The sequence below is a fragment of the Papilio xuthus genome, unplaced genomic scaffold (genome assembly GCF_000836235.2).
Source record: "Papilio xuthus unplaced genomic scaffold, Pxut_1.1 DF827570.1, whole genome shotgun sequence".
NCBI lineage: Eukaryota > Metazoa > Arthropoda > Insecta > Lepidoptera > Papilionidae > Papilio > Papilio xuthus.
The window spans coordinates 421,870-444,116 of NW_013531079.1; the positions used below are offsets into that span (position 1 = coordinate 421,870).

At 35.9% G+C, this 22,247-nt stretch overlaps 2 protein-coding genes and 1 non-coding gene across 4 annotated transcripts in view; 2 read left to right on the plus strand and 1 right to left on the minus strand.

Annotated features, from left to right (window-relative positions):
- The window catches only part of ClC-a (chloride channel protein 2), a 45,721-nt gene extending 39,290 nt beyond the window's left edge, over window positions 1-6,431 (plus strand). For both annotated transcript variants that reach the window (XM_013313381.1, XM_013313380.1), the window contains 12 exons: window positions 7-98; window positions 779-917; window positions 1,983-2,086; window positions 2,239-2,442; window positions 2,519-2,612; window positions 2,848-2,989; window positions 3,108-3,234; window positions 3,510-3,626; window positions 3,701-3,796; window positions 4,129-4,215; window positions 4,318-4,515; window positions 4,955-6,431. In XM_013313381.1, coding sequence (XP_013168835.1) covers window positions 7-98; window positions 779-917; window positions 1,983-2,086; window positions 2,239-2,442; window positions 2,519-2,612; window positions 2,848-2,989; window positions 3,108-3,234; window positions 3,510-3,626; window positions 3,701-3,796; window positions 4,129-4,215; window positions 4,318-4,473 — 1,358 coding nt within the window. In that variant the 3' untranslated portion in view covers window positions 4,474-4,515; window positions 4,955-6,431. The remainder of the gene's footprint in view (window positions 1-6; window positions 99-778; window positions 918-1,982; window positions 2,087-2,238; window positions 2,443-2,518; window positions 2,613-2,847; window positions 2,990-3,107; window positions 3,235-3,509; window positions 3,627-3,700; window positions 3,797-4,128; window positions 4,216-4,317; window positions 4,516-4,954) is intronic.
- TRNAS-GCU (transfer RNA serine (anticodon GCU)) lies at window positions 1,508-1,589 on the plus strand. The gene has a single exon. It is a non-coding gene; the product is annotated as a tRNA-Ser (tRNA).
- Window positions 6,432-9,263: 2,832 nt separating the features above from the next.
- Window positions 9,264-17,952, minus strand: daw (activin beta chain dawdle). The gene is made up of 5 exons (XM_013313217.1): window positions 17,560-17,952; window positions 10,630-10,736; window positions 10,289-10,507; window positions 9,825-10,100; window positions 9,264-9,621 (listed from the first exon to the last, which is right to left on the minus strand). Exons 1-5 carry the CDS (start codon window positions 17,876-17,878, stop codon window positions 9,460-9,462), a joined length of 1,083 nt encoding a protein of 360 aa, XP_013168671.1. The 5' UTR covers window positions 17,879-17,952; the 3' UTR covers window positions 9,264-9,459.
- Window positions 17,953-22,247: the final 4,295 nt, after the last annotated feature.

Genomic DNA, 22,247 nt, shown 5'->3' on the forward strand with positions numbered 1-22,247 from the left:
TTCCAGGTGGGTACGCGACTGTGGGCGCGGCCGCATTCACCGGGGCTGTGACACACACCGTCTCCACCATTGTCATCGTCAGCGAGATGACTGGACAGGTCATACATCTTAATTACCTTTCACTTCCCTACACCCAAAACTAAAATAAAACTTAAAAACCCAAAGCAATAGAGAAATATTCAAGTAACTTCGCTTGAATACTAAAGTGAGAAGAAACATATAGTAAATTCTTCCTTCCCGCTCTGAACGTTCAAGTTCAAATGTATGTTTAAATTTTATGTATATATATATTTATTATGTAATAACCACAATACACTAATTCTAGTAAACGTAACTAAAAAAACATAATTGTACATAGCGAGAATCGAACCTAGTCGTATAGCTAACAATTTACACTTAGTAAATACACTACTTTTCGGTGGCCCAGGTGTCAAGCACTTGACTTGCAATCTGCAGGTCCTGGGTTCGAATCCCGCCATATACCAATGTGTTTTTCGATTTCCGATTTTCATAAGTACATTTATCCGACGTTCTTACGGTGAAGGAAAACATCGTGATGCTGCACATATCTGAGAAGAAATTCAAAGATATGTGTGAAGTCAACCAACCCGCATTTGGCCAGCGTGGTTGACTATAGCCTAATCACTCTTAACTTAGGGTAGGCTCCGAACCACTCGGGTGGGGACGTATAGTGAGCTGATGATGAAATACACTACTGACCCTACACTAAGCATTAAACAAACTAATCAACTAATTCATATTAATTATATATATTCAGGTGACACACATCTTGCCCATGATGGCGGCGGTGCTGGCAGCCAACGCGACAGCATCACTCCTGCAGCCATCTTGCTTCGACAGTATTATACTCATCAAGAAGTTACCTTATCTACCTGATCTGCTGTCTTCTGCCAGCCGTGAGTCATTCCTTCACTAAGTCCTGACAGTATACTTCATTCATACACAAACAATAGTACATTTATAAAAGCCATTCATTCACTTATGTTAGGAAGAAAATCCGACAGTATGCCGGTGTACTGGCACAATATTACCCTTACTAAAATGTCGACATGTCCCCTCACTATTCTGACACTTGACTTTGTAACGATATCACGTCGTTCGCGTCAAAGGATTCTAACTATATCTAAAATTTAGTAGTAAAAGTGAGAAAGCTGACTGACTGAGAGAGAGAGAGAGAGACTCGGTAGGAAATAAATTCATTCACTTAACCAATTTTAAATCAAATCATTCAATATTAAATGAATTGCGGTTCCTCTGGTATTGCTGATGTTCATGGACGTCGTTGAACACCTCGGTTTCCCGCTGCTCGTTTGCCCCCTTCTGTTATAAAAAAAAATAATTCAATTGATTTTATAATAATTATTTATTATTTTAATAAAACATTTTAATATAATAAAATTAATTACTTAATAGAATAATTAATATTTGTCTGTTCCGAGTATTGTATTGATGCAAACAGTACGTATGTTTGGTGAGGTAAGTACAAGACGAGGTGGCCGAGTGGTTAAGGCGTTGGACTGCTAATCCAATGTGCTCTGCACGCGTGGGTTCGAATCCCATCCTCGTCGTTACATTTTTGTTTAAAAACTTTAACTTGGTTTGATAATTAAAATAATTAATATCTACATTTCAATAACTCGAACTCTAAAGAAAAATTTTAACTATAGATTAATTAATTTCCTTATTTGGTAAACTAGCTCTGGCCCGCGACTTAACCCTCCATGAAAAAAATATGAAGTAGCCTATACGTTCTTCCAGACTATGTTCTATATTTATGCCAAATTTCATCGAGATCCATACAGCCGTTCTGGACATACCTTCAAACATCCATCCATCTAAACATTCGCATTTATAATGTTAGTAATTAGTAAAATTAATTACAGTACAATCATGTTTTGTATAATACAAATTGTCTCTTATATATAATATTTTATTTGTTATATAAATATTGACATATGCAGGTATGTACGACATCTGTGTGGAGGACTTCATGGTGCGTGACGTCAAGTACATCTGGAACCGCATGACCTTCCAGCAGCTGAAGGACATCCTCAAAGAGAACAAGGTTACATTATTATATTAACTATAAAAAGAAAGAGATGATTGTTGACTACTTACGATTACATACAACTAGTATTTTTGTGTTAACAAGTTAATTAATTTTAATTAATTATTAGTATAATTAATTAATCAATGATAATTGTGTTAATTACACAGTCAATCAAGAGTTTCCCCCTGGTGGATAGTCCTACATCCATGGTACTGCTGGGCTCCATCCACCGCTGGGAGCTGGTGAAGGTTATAGAAAAAGCAGTGGGACGCGAGAGACGGCTGCAGGTGGCGGCATTGTGGCACAGGGAGGCTGAGCTTAGAAGAAAGCATGAGGAAGCCAAGAAGGTCAGACGACCCTCCAGGTTCGAGGTAAGAGAGATTTCAAGTATAATGTTGACCTTCTTTCTCCCAGCTGAGCTGTTTATGATACATAAATACTTACCAGGTGACGCCGGCACCAGACATGCTGCAGGTGCCAGGCACGGGGATGACGCGAGGCACTTCCCTCACCACCAACGACCAGGGCGGATTGATACCTGGTAAGTGATCTTAACCAACCGAAGTTCATATTTAATCCAAAAGCAATCAAACTATTACCCAAAAGAACAATTAAAAAATTTAGTGTCTAACTAGGGAAGAAATAAGGCATAGACTTTAGGAACCTATTCCTTTTACTTAGGCAAATAAAATCAGTATAACGCTATATATTTCCAGACCTTTGTGGTTATCAAGTACGTCTGTTTTCAATTATGACGCTAACAAAATAACATCCAGCCCCAGGGCAGCTGTTCCGACCGAAGTCAATCCTGAAGAAGACGAACTCGTTCACTCTGAGCCGCGGCCTCGTGGGCGGAGGGAACATGCCCCTCACACCACAGCCCTCCGTCTACACCACTGTTACTGGCGCCGAGACCAGGTCTGTATAATCCTTTAAACTAGTAAAAAGTCTTGTATCAAACGTTCTAAAAATATCTAAAAATTATGGTCATATTTTTATAGTGACGGTTAATACTTAGTGGTATTTATGTGAACAGAATCCGTGCAGCATTCGAGGCTATCTTCAAGAGGTCCACACTGCTGCAGGATGTGGAGGGCGGGCTTCCCGACCAGCTCAGCCCCTCGTTACCGCGCAGCCCCTCTATCAACAAGAAAGTGCAACTGGTAACATACATATCTAATTATAGTCAAAAAACTCCGGTCAAATTCCTAAGATTGCTTGATTGATGATTTTTAAATTAAAAGTTACTAATCTAGCTGTGTCAATTTATTAAAAAACTATGTAGCGAATTAATAAATTGATTAATAAAATTATTAATCAATTAATTATTATTAATTAATAATCAGTTTATTCAGTATGTGTCATTGTTAATTATACTTTTAATTAATAAACTTGACAACTATGACATGACACATTTTAATTAAATATGTACATACAGCCCCGCGAACGTGTTTGCGACATGTCACCTGAGGACCAGAAGGCTTGGGAGAGACTGGAGATGGCCAAGGAGATAGACTTCGACCGCATGCTGCAGATCGCAAGGAAGAGGGACATGGTACGTCAACTAAATTACTTCATAAGCTGCATTTCCACTAATCAAGTAGCTGATAGTTACCTTTCTCATTACAGCATCCAGACGACCCAGAGTACGAGGATGAGCATCTATACATCTGCCACATTGATCCAGCTCCCTTCCAGCTCGTAGAGAGGACCTCACTACTTAAGGTATACTAATGTCTAATATCATTAATCTATTTTTAAGTAGCTGTTATCTGCGACCTGTCCGCGCGGAATTAAAAAAAAATTAGTAGTCTATGTGTTTCTATAAATTATCTTCTACGTCTGTACCAAATTTAAACGAGATTCATGCAGCCGCTCTGGAGATACCTTCAAACAAACATTAATAATTTGATGTCTTAACATTCGTAACATTAGTAAGAAATAAGATTTGTTTCGGCTTAATTACTATCAACAAACAATTTAAATTTACCTATTAATTGTATTTACTACACTTTGTAAAGATAGCCGTGATAGTTTAATTTTTGAATATGTTGCAGGTCCACTCCCTGTTTTCAACCCTGGGGGTGAGTCGCGCTTACGTCACAGCTATAGGACGGCTTATAGGCGTCGTCTCATTGAAAGAGGTACGAAATAAACTAATAATTAATTAAATTAATCAACTATAATTAACAGATTAATACTAATTAAATACCATTATTCAATTGATTACTATTAATGAATTACAGTTACGCAAAGCTATCGAGGACGTGAACTCCGGCGCGCTGACTGTGAGCAGCAGGCCTTCGCCCCCCAGCACTCCGCCCCCGCCACTGATCAAGGTGCACAGCTCCCAGCCCGCGCCGCCCAGCGACAGCGAGACTGCCAAACTCACCACCAACTGACCACCACCACCACCGCCACCAACACCACCAACACCAACAATGGTAACTTACAAAACTAAGTAACTTATTTTTAGACTTCTGTACTTGAAAAATAAAAAAAAAATCGCACCTCTTATAGCACCTATTTGTAGTCTGTCTGGTAAGAACCTCTTTTATATCATAAGATGGCAAACGAAATGGCCACCTAATGACCGCTGCCCGTAGACATTTGTAATTACAGATGCTTTGCAAACCTATAATCCACAGAGGAGAGGACGCACAGGAAGATAAATAATTCCCCTTCCTATGCGAAATCCTCATCCTAATAAGAAAAGGGCAAGAACGGAAAGGGGACTAAATAAATCTTCCGGTACCCACACTAGTTAGATTCTTACTTTTAAACGAAAATATAATAAAACACAGAAAGTGTATGATGTGTACAGAGAAAAGAACAAAAGAAAAGAAGGGGAATAGAAGGAATTTATCTTATTTTTTGTTTCAGATAAATTTATAAAAGAAAAGTTCGGTTAACTGACCGATAGTTTAGTGTCCGACTCATATTAGGTGCTTTACTATGTCTTAGTCACAAATATTTTGTATGTGATCGCTTTTGTAAAATATATTATTTATACAACTCGGTTAAGTTATGTGTTAAGTGAAAATGTCAAAGCAGCTCATTATAATGTTATTGTATGTTCAAAAAAAAATATACACAATACGCGAACGATACTCCATACATTCGGAATAAGATTTATAACCGCGTACGTTTTTGGTACATACATTTGTACTGATAATAAACTGTAATAGTCACGAACTTGAGATATATTTACAATTTTTTATTTTTGCATTTACATTTTTTTTTTCATTTAAGAGATATTTTTTTCTTTATACGTATTTAAAATAGGATACTCTATAATAAATTTGTTATAAATATTTCGGACCAAATGAAAAATAAGCCTAAATTCGATACCAAAATTTTCCCAATAGTCTAAGGCTTGTGATCAATAAAATCATTCCAAATTAATTTAGTAAATAGTGAATTTATAATTAAGTTAAAATTATTAACTAGAAATATTTCCTCTGTGCCATTGTAAGGCTAATTCTTTACTGTTACGGAATTATATCACTTAATGCATTTAGTTTAAGCTCAAAATGGTACATCAACATCCGTCCTAATACAAAAAAAATCTATTCAAAACGTAAATTATTAGCTAAAAATGACAATACCTCAAACACAATACACCAATTTAAAAAAAAAAACTTTGTTGTAAAAAAAACGTGTTTCCCAGGCAATAAAAGTTTACTGAACTCAAACTTGCCTTAAAAAATTAAATTCGAAAAAGGTAAATTATTAAAAGCTTAAAAGATTTATTTATTTCTATCGTCAGTGATTTTTTTTTTATTCCTCTAGGTTTTTTTTTATTCCCATCTATCTTTGTCTTGAAAAATCCCATGCTATTTTAAATCTTAACGTTTAAACAATACGTAATATTTGAGATTGTACAATGACGGTTTTTGTTACAATCTCTTACCTCTGGGGGATTAGACCTCTTTATATCACTCGGAAGCGATTCCATAACTACAAAAATGTATAGAACTGACAATAAGTCACGTGATTGTCCATACAATTTGGTTCCATACATTTTCGAAGTTCGTTATTATAGTGTATGCATAAACATGGTGTTGTTTGTCTCGAGCGTACACGTCATAAGTACATGCCGGAGAGAGGAGACGTCAATCGATGTCGGACCTTTGGACCGGTAGCAATTGTCTGTACTTGAACGAGCCAAATATAACGCAACGATTGTTATAGTTATAGAATCGCTTCGAAGCGAATGTAGTGTAACCTCGCTGGTCTTACTAAATGGTTGTCAACAGTGATAAACAAACATTGTGATAATAAGAATATACACATTTTTATAATTATATCAAATAACCAAAAAAATAATTGTGATATATTCGGTCTATATTTGTTAAAATTACTAAAAGTAATTTAAATATTCGAAATAATAGTAAAAGGTTGTTATTTTGCGACTTAAAAGATTTTAACGACGAATAATTTTATTTAACTGCTCGTAGGATATAGAATATTCTGGATCAATTTAGAAATATATATCTTTGTAGGAAAAAATATGACTTTTAATTAGCTTTTAATATGATTTGTCATAGTTTTTGAAAAAAAAAAATTAAATGAATTTATAAGCCATTTTATTTTAAACATAACTTATTGGTTAATTATTAATAAGAATTGTTATATACATAGTTATTTCAAGTTAATTTTGTTTGTGTCTACAAAAAGAAAGTAGAGTACCTCAAGGCACTAAAATAGGACAACATTTTGAAGATGACAAAACATTACGAATCTTAGTTCCCCTTGATCCAGAATTTTCTACTTATTGTTAAGTAAATTTTAAGTTATAATTTAAGATAATTGTTGTCACTCGGACGTTAGTTGCATTTTATTGTGATCTGTTGCTTTTTTGATTAATAAATGATGTGTTTGTGCGTTTAATTTATTTTATTTTTCCAATACTGAGTAAACTGATATATAAAAACGGCTAAACACTCACGTATATTCGTCAGGATGAGTGGTACTGATGAAGTGCCCCCGATTGGCTCGAAACTAGTCGGTGCCGCCACCGGACGAATATACGTGAGTGTTTAGCCGTGTTTATATATCAGTTTAGTATAATGTCTCACGAAAGTTTGAATAATTCAATACTGAGTAATCTATGCAATTTACTAGTAAAAGAAGTAAGATGATTAAGACTTTTAATTTATTTTCCACTAGCTGTCGCCCGCGGCTCCGTTCGCGCGTATTAAAAAAACATAATTATTACCCTATGTTTTCTTCCAGACTATGTTCTACATCTATGACGAATTTCAGCAAGATCCATTTATATGGGAAAATGAAAATAATGTTTTTAGGGTTTTCCCGGCAATTAATGAATTTTTCTCACCTTTTTAACCTTCCCTAGACCTCCATGAACATTTCGGGGCCAAGATAAAACAAATCCGTTCTCGAGTTTTAGTGAGACTACCGAACAGCAATTGATTTTTATATGTAGAAGATATTGGTATTAAGTAGCTTTTGAGGCGTATTTTTCTTTGAACTTAAGCTCGGTTTTAGTACCAGGCGAGCATAGACTTGTTAGCTGTAATTTGAATTGTCCTAATAGAGGAAAGTCACCAAATATGGAATAGTATCCTAATATGGTATACCTTCATTTCTCTAAGACTAAGTATGAAACGCAACACTCGACCATATTTTGTTTCTTTCGGTCTCCTAACCATCGCACCCACACCATCGAGCAAGTTGCGCGAATGCTTTACATGTGGCAGGCGTATTTAGTTTTGTTGTCGTGCAGAAAATTTTATAGGTAGATACTTGTAACCTTTTAAACTTCGTGTTAAAAAAACAAAATCGATAACAATATCTCAACCCTCATTTATTCTTTATCTTAAATTTATAATACTTTATAGAAATATTCTATTTCATTAATTAATATATCTAGTCACAAAACCACAGGTCTTTATTAAGTACATAGACCAACTGGGAAATACCACTTAATTATACAATTATTCGATACATTATCTAAATTAATTAAGATTAAAAACAATCGGTTTTTAGTACAGATAATATATTCAAATTATTGGGATTACGATTATTTTTGTACAAAAAAATATAAATTTTATCTTAGAAATGGAAAAACCTATGCTGTTATTTCACTTTTAATCTGCATATCTTATCGCAGATAATTTGTCAAATATACATCTGAATTTTTAGGGTAAAAAGATTTTGACGTTTGACAAATTCATTTACACAAGTAATAAACTAACTGGCGCTAGTGAGACTTTACAGTTCGTGCCAGACCAGCGCTACTGTCGTACTGTACTGACATAATGTAAACACGGCATTACAGTAGGTCCACTTTCACAGTCCACATACGAAATAAATCGTAATCCCTTTTATTTGCCTTCAAAAACTGAGATAAATATTTCTACGTGTGTACCGGCAGTGAAAACTATAATATTAAAACAAAACCTTATCATATCACTAACAATGAGTTTAACTTTCGTCCATCAACTTAATCTCAAATAATATATTTGATAATTAAATATTATGATAATTTATCATACTAATAGTTATAAAAATAACTTAAAAAAGTAAACTTTCGAAATGTTCCATAATGAAGGATTCAACTTTTAAACAATTTATAAAAACACGCACAATAATAAGGTTATGTTGTAATTAACAAAAGTATTTTTAACTGTTGTCATTAACACATTAATTAATTAACGTACTAATTAATAATTAAACTTAATTAGGCAGGGGCAACATTGGTTAATTAAATTAATTATACAGCAAAATTAATCGTTATACTTCATTATGGATACATTTCAAAATTATTAATCCATTTAATTTTCCTAATATAAAGTAATATAAATGCACTGGATCTTAAAATGTACAGATATATATAAATAAATCACATTAAGTATAAAAATAACACTGGCCTATATCAGTATCACAATGTAAATTCAACTATTTACGATTTAAAGTCGCCATCGTAATAAGTAGTTTGAATATTATAATAAGACATCTAAAAATCCTCAAAAAGTTTACTAAAAATGTTATATTCTAAAACGACTAAAACACTCACGTATGGTCGTCCGGTGGCGGCACCAACTAGTTTCGAGCCCTAAGGGCCCCCAATGGGCTCGAAACTAGTCGGTGCCGCCACCGGACGTACATACGTAAGTGTTTTAGCTATTTTTATATAAGTTTAATTTTATGTTCGTAAATCTTTCATAACCAAATACTTCTTAACAAAGTGTCAATAATTTTTTTCAATTTTTACCATTAACTAAAACATTTTGACGACGAAACGCACACAAAATAGTACTATCACAACAACAAATTGCTAATTTGCTAGTAATAAATTAAAGTCAGCAACACAAACTAATCCGTTGCACTTCAAGAATCTATAGAAATACATACACTCAGAACTACATGCAGCCACAGGATTCTACCACCATGTTGGGTAATGTCTTTTGCGTAACCGTGTTGTTAGAATCCATATACAACAGCTGGAGAGAACTGAACGTGGTCGGCGCGCAGCACGGCTTGAACTCTGCTTTCCTCTCGTTGGATACTGAGTAGAAGTATTTCTGTAAAGAAAAATATACTGTTAGAAATTAATTTAAAATACATAAATCTGTCACAACAAAATCACAAGCAATCGAAAAACAAATTCTATAAAACAAGGGTTACGGATTCAGGCAGAGAGAGGTCAAGAATATCTACCATATGTATTTTAATTAATATTAAGCAAGGAGGATCAAAAGTGGTCAAGATGATATTAGAAACTTACCCTAATAATATTATGATGATAGCTATCAGCTTGTGACACAGCGGATATAGGCGCGCAGGATCCCTTGCAGAAGTAGGCGTGGTATCCAGCAGGACGTATGATCCAGTCGTCCCAGCCTAACTCGCGGAAGCTGACGTAAAGGGGTTCCCGGCAGCACTCGCTGGTGGTAGCCCCGCACTCTAGTGTGCGACCCCGGCGACGCTTGCCCGCGTACTTTGTATACAGTACTAGGAAAGGACGATGCTTCTCGTGGAAGGAGAGAGGCGCCCGACGTAGCTGTAGGGGAAAATTGAGTTGTATAGATTTCATTAATTTGTTTAAATCACAATCGACATTTTCACATTTTTTCAGTTATAACTAATCTCAAATATCTTCCTATTAGAGTGTAAAGTAGGGAAATCCTTAGTGTAGATTTAATTTGATGAATTCACACTTAACGTTTATTTAAACAGTTACCAACAAACCTGACAAGTTCTGCAGGCGACGTGCAACGTGTGCAGACGTTCCATGCCCTCGAGCCAGACGCGGACAGCCCACGCCAGCTCGACTCGCACCCAGCCCTCGCCCACGTCCGTCTCCTTGATGGCAATGGGCTTAGTCTTCTTGAATTGTTGCTGGCTATCCCAGTGCGCAGCTTCCGAGATCACAAACGTCTGGTTGTACTCGTCGAGAGGGTCGCGTTCCTGGAATATATTTTAATCAATTAATAAAGTAATAAAAATTATTGTTACAAAAGTAAAGAAAGACAGAAAAATGGATAGATATTGCGTTTGACAGAGATGTATGAAAGGGTAAGGTATGTTACCTTGTAAAACCATAGCTCGACAACTGTGACCTCCTCGGGCTCAACGTCAGGCGGCAGTTCGAATTGCAGACAGATGAAGGGGTACCTGCCCGTTGTCAGACACTCTCCTGTAACAACACAATTTTAGCGTTAATATACGTTACATTATATATAAATTAAAACGAAGATGTGACATGTGAAGTAAGCTTCACATTATCAAATAGTTACTTGACTTCTTATATCCTTGACCTAGAAGGGTTGGCTATGGTCACGGATTTTTAAGTTGCACTTTCTTGACACACCTTTCGCTTCTTCTACACAAGATTACACATCTAATCCAATAGTGAAGTATCAACAAACATCTTTAACACGAGACTTGACAGACAAGGTGTTCGGGGGAGGAGCACTTGAGTAAGGAGGGGGCGGGGCAGTAGCACTGAGGCGGCGGCTGACGCGCTATCGGCGGCGCGGCCTTTGGGGTCACTCCTTGCTCCAATTAGCCGCGGTCACTTGCTCAACCAGACAGCTACAACCTGACACTAGAACTTTAGACAAATTGTCCTATTTTACACCAATGATAATCAGACGTAATAACTTGTCAATTGTGTGTCGTTAACAATGTACCTTTCATGCACAAGGAAAAGGAACGTCGAAATTAATATTGCATGGTTGAGTCGCGAAAATCGCGTTTCGCGCTTCGTAAACGCACACAGACTAAGCGTCAACTGCTTTTCCTTATTGAAAATTGCAGCAACTTTTCTTGCTACGATCTTGACAAACGGATTGCGAGCGACTGTCTTAGACGATGACAGAAAAATCGGGGATGAGCTCTATGAAAAAGCGTGACATAACTCTGGGTAAAATTACTGGGTTTCGAGAATTTACGTTACCTTGTGTGAATGGTCTTAAAGTATCGTACGATCATGTTAGTAACAAGATTTTCATTCATAAATCTCAGGTGTTCCGGGTGATGTGATAACATATTTCACGTGCACAGATAACATATCGCAATCTGATTACACGATCATTCATCCACTAATCTTGTCATGTATACATTAATAAAATTATATTTATTTTATGCAATACTAGCGTTTGCCCAAGACTTCACCATTCTCCAATTGTAATATATACATATTTATAGGTTAAAAACATTTTGTGAACATATTTTAATAGCAACTGAGCAAACGGTCACTTGAATCCAATTGAAGGGAAAAAGGGCGGGAAAACAATGACATCTGTCAAATCAAAATTTAACTTATTAATCTAACCTAAATTTTTTTTATAGTATAATACATTATTTTTTATTGTTTATAACACGCTTATTCCATATTAAAATCAATAAATAAATCAAAATAAATACATATCTAGTACTATCAAAAATGTATAATATACGTAAATTACATCTGACAAGTCTAAATGAGTCTAAGATGTCAGAATTGCGTTGTAAACATTATAATGTTGTTAAATAAAGAAGTTTTGTAAATGTGAGACGGAATTCAATGACCTGTGCTTCAGATTAATTTATCAAGATGACCTTTTTTTTCGTGTTTCCCTCTCAGTAGCCGCGGGAGAGGCCGCGTTATCAGGCACTCGGGCGTCGCATGATTCATGCGTGATAATGCCAGATTTTGGTCCATGACCCGCGAGCAAGGGGCAGGGCAATCTGTTCATTATCTTTACCTTAAAATACGTGTTAAACGAGCACTCAGATTCTTATTCCCAAAGCATTGATTAAGTGTAGGTTTATCAGCAACTGGCTGTCTAAAAAATGCATGAAAATGCGTCATATTGCAACGTCTGTCTCTGTATTTTTAATCTGTACTTTTTTAACGAGGTAGAGGTAATTTATAACACAAATATTCCTATAATAATAATAATAATTTACCTTAACGTTTGGGAGAATCTCTTTAAAATCAGTCAAATCGTTTATGCTACGATTAAAAGAACCAAAAAAAGAAATGCAGCATTTTAATTAATTTTCCAGCAACTAGAGGAATTATGAAAGTTTATAAAGTAATAAAATAACCTCAGAGTTAAACAAATCTCCAATGTAAACTGTACTGACTTATAACTGTAACTGATAAGAGATAACACGCCGCCGAGAAGACCCGGGTTCAGATCCACGGCACATTTTGATAAATGTCATTCAACGCAATTTCCGTTAAAATTTAATTAATAGAAAAGGTCGTTGTGATAACGATTAGAAAACTAAGAATTTCCATTAAAAATTATGTATTTACAAGCATGTTACTACATGAAAGGTGACCGAGTCGCGGCGTTAAGGTAGGACAAGGAAAAACTGCACAGGGCGCCGGTCATAAGAAACGCCAGAGTCGAATATAAAGTGTGTCTCTTAAGATACCGTATCTTTGGAAGATTAACATATACATAAAAGTGGGCGCTGGAAGAATCTCACCCTTTACAACTTTTTAATTAAAAGAGCATTTTTAAATTTCAAACAGCAGTAGAAAGTTGATTTATCTTTATTTAAATATGTAACCAAGTCATCATCATCAGCTCACTATACGTCCCCACCAAGGGGCTCGGAGCCTACCCTAAGTTAAGGGTAAGGGTGATTAGGCCATAGTCAACCACGCTGGCCAAGTGCGGGCTGGTTGACTTTACACATATCTTTGATTTTCTCAGATATGTGCAGCATCACGATGTTTTCCATCACCGTAAGAACGTCGGATAAATGTACATATGTAAATCAGAAATCGAAAAACACATTGGTACATGGCGGGATTCGAACCCAGGTCCTGCAGATTGCAAGTCAAGTGCTTGACCCCTGAGCCACCGACGCTCCCGTGACTCGACTTAACCAAGTAAATTTTAATAAAATAATAATTTATTCGTAGTATATTGAATCAATCTTGTCATACAGTTTAAAACACACGTAGAGAATTATAATGATAAATTATTTCCGGTATGAAAATATTTATCTTTATCACAGACAACGATATTATTGTTTTTACATATATCAACGTAATATTGTTATCATTAAATTAATATATATATATATATATAAACGAGCGAGCAGCCACCTGAAATCGCTGAAATAGCGAAGTGACTATTGCTCAGACATACGCAATTGCATATGCCTTGCCTACCTTTAATCGACGGAGGAGATGCACAGAAATAAAATAACTTCCCTTTCCATGCATCCTCTCATCCGGAAAGTCCACTTCCACTTCCCATCCTTTCCTTATAAAGAGGGTGGGAATGGAAAGAGGACTATATAAGGCCTCCGGGACGCACACTCATCAGACTGTACGCAGAATTGCTTCCACTTGACGCCTGTCTTCTGTGTGGTCGTGGTATTTCACCGGGCGAGCCGGGACAAATCGTGCAAAGATGTTAAAGCGGGCTCTACCACTGTTTGATAAATAAAAAAATGATTTTACATATAACAATCAATGGGATGTCTCGTGATAAACATTGTATTTATAGATATTATTTATGAGTACAATAAAAACTAAAATGACAAGGAAAATAATTAAATCCATTATGTAGAACGAATTACATAATTTTCTTAATTAATCAAAATTATCATTTCTTTAGTTATAATCTAAATGACATTTACAAAAAATAAATCAGTTTGATTGATCGTGAATAAAATTAAAAAGCTTTACTATGATAAATATACACTTAGGATTTATAATACTTAAGTAAAAATCAATTAGTGCGTCGGTGGCTCAGGGGTCGAGCACTTGACTTGCAATCTGCAGATGCTGGGTTCGAACTCCGCCGTGTATTGTTTACATATGTACATTTATCCGACGTTCTTACGGTGAAGGAAAACATCGTGATGCAACCTGCAAGAAATTCAAAGATATGTGTGAAGTCAACCAACTCGCACTTGACCAGCGTAGTTTACTATAGCCTAATCACCCTTAACTTAGGGTAGGCTCCGGGCCACTCAATGGGGACGTATAGTGAGCTGAACTTAGGAGATATTTTAGATAAGATTGAAAATACTATAAACATAGTGTGGAATGAGATGATGATTACATGATATATAGGTCAGTCTTACAGCGTTACATCACGGTGTTATCGCGGTCGGATTGTACCGTGATAACGTAGGTAGATCGAACATTATCGTGTATTGTTTCCGCCTCCGGTGACCCCTACACGTGTCGTACATACATACAAACATACAATTATCTTTGACAGATCTGATGAATACAGATATCACAAGTCAAATGTAAATATTGTGTTTATTTGCTGGTATAAATATCCTTATAAAATAAACGATATATTACGGCCTTTACTCTCATTTTTTTCTTTTTATTGAACGACACTGAAAGGGGGATCAAAAGTGCTCAAATATCAACTGGGCGACCGTTTAGGGCGCCGGCGCCTTAATCGGATATTAAGGGGCGCCCCCTAAGATTCGATATCTTTGTAAAATTTCCCTCGACACCAAAAAAAATTGGGGGCGCCGAAAAATCTCGCCCAGGACGCCGGAAATGCTACAACCGGCAATGCTATATTTAGAAGTAATTCATGTTATTTTTAAGGTACAGTTACCTAGTAGTAGACAAGGCTTGTAAACTGTGACATGATTAAGGAACGATTGAAATGACGGAACCGATAGATATGGTCTCACGATACGTCCACACTAAGGGGCTCGTCTACCTAAGTTAAGGGTGGTGGAAATGTGATAGATATGGAGACCGAAAACTGGTGTGCTTACCCTACGTTGGTGGAATGATAGAGAGTGTCCCGAAGGCCTAATTTAGTCCTGTTTCCCTTCCCACCTTCTTCCTTATAAGGAAAGGATGGGAGATGGAAGTGGACTTTCCGGATGAGAGTATGCATGGAAAGGGAATGTTTTCTTTCTTTGCATCCTCTCCTCCGTCGATTAAAGGTAGGCAACGCATATGCAATTGCGTATGTCTATGGGCAACGGTCACTTCGCTATTTCAGCGATTTCAGGTGGCCGCTCGCTCGATTGCCACCTTATAATATAAAAAAATAGAGATGAGTAATGAAGGAAGTGTTGATGAAAAATATTTTCATCTCTTGATTTGTGAAATTGATAACGACTATCATAAACAGAATCTTACAATGTTACTTGAAAATCGTACGATGACTCAGATATGTTACTAATATTATAAATGCGAATGTTTAGATGGACGGATGTTTGTTAGATGGTATCTCCAGAACGGTTGCATGGGTCTCACTGAAATTTGATATAGACGTAGAATTCAGTATGAAGAACAAATAGGTTACTAATTAAGCTTTTATCCCCGGACGGAATCGCGCGCGAAAACTATATTAAGTTAAAAATTTCAAATGCTCTACCATAAATGGCCGGAAAGATATTTAACTTACCTTTCTTATATATTAACTCCCCCGCAAAATTTACTTTCCCTTTACATCTTTTTTTAATTGGCAAGGGTTTATGAGAGTCAGGTTTATTATAAATTAAAACTACATTTAGATAAATCCTAAATTAATTAACTTATACCTCGACAAAGGTCATGCGGTCACAAATTTCTAATTTTAGCATCAAAGAGGAAAATATTATTTTTAAGTTTTAAATAAAAATGTAATCAAGATCTACTCGATATATAAAAAACTGCTAAAAATGTACAGATTTTAACAAAGTAAATATGTTTTATTTATAATATAACAATATATGCTATTTAAAACCCTCAGCGCCAAACCCAAAGCGACCGTATAAAAAAACAAAACATTTTTTTTTGTTGGGATGTGTTTAAATACAAAAATGTGTATTATTTTGAATACACAGTGTTCTAAACACTGTGTGACAAAAAGATACTCATGGAGCTTAAGGTGTTAAATACCAGCTGTCGCCCGCGACTCCGTCAGCGCGGAATAAAAAAAAACTTAATAAGTAGCCTATGTGTTCTTCCAGACTATGTTCTACACCTATGCCAAATTTCATCAAAATCAGTTAAGCGGTTCGGGAGATACCTTCAAACAAATATCCATCTTAACATTCGCATTTATAATATAAGTAAGATTTGTTTACTTAACTTTTTTTTTATATAATAAGGTGTCAAACGAGCTAGCAGCCACCTGAAATCACTGAAATAGCGAAGTGACCGTTGCCCATAGATATACGCAATTGCAAATGCGTTGCCTACCTTTAATCGACGGAGGAAAGGATGCACAGAAAGAAAATATTTTCCCTTCCCATGCATCCTTTCATCCGGAAAGTCCACTCCCCCTTCCCATCCTTTTCATATAAGAAAAAGGATGGGAAGGGAAAGAGGACTAAATTAGGCCTCCGGGACGCACACTCATCAGACTGCACGCGGAATAGCTTCCACTTGACGTCTGTCTTCTGTGTGGTCGTGGTATTTCACCGGACGAGCCGGGACAATTCGTGCGAAGATGTTAAAGCATTCTCTACCACTGTTAGACTAAGTATTTTCAAAGGACTTTATTATCGTGTGCAGTTTCGGTGTTCTTACTTCCAATCTTAAGAACTTTGACCTTTACAATAAAATAATTATCATGCATTATTCTATAATTAAATAGTAAACATTGCATGCGGTGTATTGTTGATATGATTGTTTATGAAATAACGAACACAAGACTGTCACGTGGTGGTCAAAGTACGGTCAAGTAATTCGTCAACCTGACATAAAATTAGAAAGTACAAAGTTCATCGTTATATATATGTTGAGGACGAACAAGTGTGTTAACCTTTGTGTTATCATAAATATTTTATTAATTTAAAATGATTATGAAAGGCCTAACTTTATATAAGTTGTTGAAAACTAATTTTTTACATTGATTAAGTTGGTCTTAATATTTAAATGTTTTAGAAATAATAAAGACATTTTAAGTAAAATTTATACCCATTTCATAAAAAAAAAGATTTAAATTTTCCAATAAATCAGATAGTCCTTACCTAAAAATTTGGTTGATTTTGGAACAGAATAAAAAATTACTAAGTTAAAAATTTCTTCTCACCTTCAACAGGGAATATAATCTTCTGTTCCGTTCTGCCGTAGTAGTCATCAAACTCTGGAGGTTTATCCGCCCCCGCACTAAGGGTCTGGCCCTCCGCCACCGGCATCGGTAGACTGTTCACCGGCACAGCCACAGCGGGGCGCCGGCTCAACCGTAACTTCTTCAAGATCTGCTGTTTCACGTACTCTATCCTAGCATTAGTTAGTTCCCTAACAGTCAGTTCCCCATTGACGCAATTCGCGCACGCCCCCATAACCATAAATTCCCAACTTAAAATATTAGCGGCTAATAAAATGAACACAATCACCCGCGGATCCATTGCCGTAGATTCCTTCGGCGCAAACAATTAAAGTATGATAGGAGATCGAGACGCATGCGTGCGCCTTGTGCGACCGTCACCACGCGACTGGTGAGAGCAGCATCCTCACCACTTGATATAGCTTCGTGATCGCACTAGGGTTGCCATCACACAGAAATATGAAAATCTGAATGTTTTACTCAATAACCAGGTAGCAACGCATGTTGGAATCCAAATTGCAGAAATAAAGCCTTTATAGTTTAATTTACATCTATAGATTCTCATTTATTATGCATAAGATTGAGAACTAAGATAGGGTCGACACCTACGGATGCAGGGAGCTAGGGTTCCATAACTTAGGAGTGTACAGGCGCCTGTTCCAGGGGTACTAGAAAGGGGATGGCTAGCTAAAACATCTTTTAACAATGACTCAATAGAAAAAAAACATCTCTAAAAATAAAACAAAAACCTTATCAGAGCTGTAGTATTTTGACAGCCCTGGATCTAAAGCGTTTTTCTCGTTTTACAAGGGGTGTTCCGCTGGCGCTATCTACCGAGGTCAGATGCTGGACAATGGACCGCGATAGTTCACTGTTTGTGTCCACTTAGAGCTAGCGCACGGTCACTCCCCGCTGGAGCTGGCCGTTAATCTCCCACACGACCTTGCTCCTTTTACCGGAGTATAACCTATTTTGTAGCATTTTTAAACTTCGAATTCAATTTTACAAAGCAAAATTGAAATTAAAAAATCGAATTCGGAATGTTTAGTGTTAATTCGATTTATCCGATATCGATTTTTAAAATGCAATTCCAATTCGATTCCAATAATAATTCGAATTAGAACATGTTATACTGGCAGGTACTGACGACTTCATTCGCATTAAATATTAGAATTAAAAAAAAAACAAGAATAAATATTAAAAGGTTTTTAAATTTAAATATAGACTTTTGAAAGCCTATGCAAATAGGACAAATGTTAGCAAAGGTTTTCATTGTATTATCTTACTAAATAAACGATGAAGTAGCGTCAATATTTGCCTCCATGTCTACGAAGCGCGCATCTAAACACGCGCGCGCCATGCGGACCTAAACACCGCGTACAACATACAAAATTTAACTAATATCACAATGGACTTAAGGATCTATACTTTTTTCTTGTCTTAGTAATATTATAAATACGAAAGTTTGGATGTTTGGATGGATGTTTGTTTGAAGATATCTCCAGAACGATTACATGGATCTTCCTGAAAATTGGTATAGATGTAGAACATAGTCGGGAAGAACACATAGGCTACTAATTAAGATTTTTTAAGTTTGCGCGGACGGAGTCGCAGGCGACATCTATGTTAACAAAAATATGAATACATTCGCGAATACAATACGAACTGCTATGGGAAAATTGTGATTTTTAATTATTATTAGTAATTTATAAAAAAAATCATTAATCCCTATTAAATATAATACTGCTTACACCATTTTACCCTTGTTTTATGATCATATTTAATTAATAACAACATTAAGGCATCGTTTTTTTTAAATAATTTTAAGTAAAACACGTGTATTCGGCATTTCTCCGACCTGACGCAATAAAAGCACGAACTTACACACTGGTCGTGTAAGCTGATGCAATAACAACCAAAAACTATCGCATCAATTCTTTTCAAGGTCAAAAACACTTTTAGATTTCATTTTTTTTGTCATATACATATTAACCAAAATAAAACTTACTAGAATTGTGCAGTGATCCAAATAATCAACTTTTCTCAATCTTGTCACGTTAATCCATTCTGGTATATAAAGTCACATTTCTCTTCAATTAATCCAGAGGTAATAAAATGGCCTTAGTCATTTAAATGATAATTTTATCATCGAGTTAAAGGTTCCTCTTTTTCGCAGTAATAAAATCGCGCGCACGTCGTTTGTCCGAGTGGATTGGACGGAGGAAGGAACTCGTAGGTAGGGAAAATATTTTTGTGCGTCCCTCCTCCGTAGATTAAAGGTAGGCAACGCATTTGTAACTGCGGATGTCTTTAGGTAGCGATTGATTCGCATTTTGCATATTGAGGTGACCACTTGTTCGTTTACCACCTTATAATGTAAAAAAACAATTTCTGAGAATTCATCATGTAAATGGGACATTGGAATCATGGAAACGCCATCTCAAAGGCCGGCAACATCTGCAGTTCATCTGGTGCTGGGAGCATGGATGAAAACCTCGGTGTTTCCGCTGCTCTTTTGCCACCTTTTTATTTTTTTTATTTTTTTTTTATATCATAAGGTGGCAAACGAGCGAGCGGCCACCTAAAATCGCTGAAATAGCGAAGTGACCGTTGCCCATAGACATACGCAATCGCATATGCGTTGCCTACCTTTAATCGACGGAGCAGAGGATGCACAGAAAAAAAATATCTTCTCTTTCCATGCATCCTCTCATCCGGAAAGTCCACTTCCACTTCCCATCCTTTCCTTATAAGAAAAGGGAGGGAAGGGAAAGAGGACTAAATTAGGCCTCCGGGACGCACACTCATTAGACGAAACGCGGAATTTCTTCCACTTCACGCCTGTTTTCTGTGTGGTGGTGGTATTTCACCGGACGAACCTGGCCAATTCGTGCGAAGATGTTAAAGCGGGTTCTACCACTCTTAAATTTATTAAAAAAAAATATATATAGTGAATTCGTTATGAAGTTATTCCAAAATTAAGATTAAAAATATTTGGAACTGACATGTGACAATCACGTGACTTGTAGAAAGTTACCTTTGAACTTTAAATGGCTTCGGATCAAAAGCGCTTTGTCTTAGTCAGTTGTATACACATATCTTACTAACATTATAAATGAGAATGTTTAGATGTATGGATGTTTGTTTGAAAATATCTCTAGAACTGCGTGGATATAGAACATAGTCTGGAAGAACATGTAGGCTACTTATTAAGTTTTTTTTTGCTCCGTAAGCTAGTTTCCAATATGACAGATAACAGAAAAATTTTATACACGTACAGTTTATGTTATAACAACTACAGATTCAAAGATAAGTTGCATAGTTAAGTACGCGTGTTATCTGAGCGCCGTAACAATTATAAAGAACAATACGGGCTGTGGAATCCGGGGTCAAAGTCTGCGAGAATGACAACTGCGTGATGTACTCTTCTCGCCGCATATTGGCGCAACAATACTATATATTCTTGTATCAATTTCTCACGCTTTCAACAGCCAATACATGTCGATCGTATTATATTTAATTTGTATTGCATATTAAGATGACTAAATTAGTTAAAATGTTGTTCTATTTATAATGTTTAATTATTTATGTTTATTGTTGGTGTATTTTAGGAACTTATACTAACTGTTGCCCGCGACTCCGACCGCGCTGAATGTGTTATGTGTTCTTCCAGACTATGTTCTAAGTATGTGCCAAATTTCATAAAGGTCCATTAAGTTAAATTACTCAAACTTTCGTGAGACATTATACTAAACTGATATATAAACACGGCTAAACACTCACGTATATTCGTCCGGTGGCGGCACCGACTAGTTTCGAGCCCATCGAGGCGAGCGACGGGCCGCGTCCGCGATATAATACCAGTACCACTTATCCTGAAGAAGGGCCCCCGATGGGCTCGAAACAAGTCGGTGCCGCATTCGGACGAATATACGTGAGTGTTTAGCCGTTTTTATATATCAATCCATTAAGTTGTTTCGGAGATAGCTTTAATTGGAAAATTAAGAATTGAAATATGAACCTCATTCTATTTTGTAATATGATTGACAAATTATAAAATCCTGGAAATTAGCGCAATATAAAATCAAACACAACATGTACTTTTACTTTATTAGATTAAATTTATCTGTAATGATAAAGTTCAATATAAATACATTCATACATTTTAAATTAGATTTGTGTTGATTTATAACGATATTTCACTATCGGGGGATTTTTTTTTATTTCTTTACACGTTCAAGGATCCGTGTCGTCATAACTTTATTGATAATATACAAGCTCAAAGCAGTTGAGGAACTAAGTTGTAAAATTGTAAAGTAGGTAAAGTAACTTAGTAAAGGAACTAAGTTGTAAAGTAAAATGTTTGTGTGATTTTTGTTTTACTGCTATTTTATATGTATGCTGTTGGTTTGTCTTAATAAATAAATAAATGAACAAACTAAGATGTAGATTAAGACGAATAGAAACTTTCACCTTAATTTATTTTCTTTTTTTTTATTACAAAAATTTAATTTAAGAACGTTATTTTTGTTTTTGTATTCTACTAATTTATCTAAAGAATATTTATTTTGTAACATGATTAACGTGACATTTCGTTTTTTTTGATGCGACTGTGATTTTTTTTTTTTTTTATAACAGAAGGGGGCAAACGAGCAGCGGGAACACCGAGG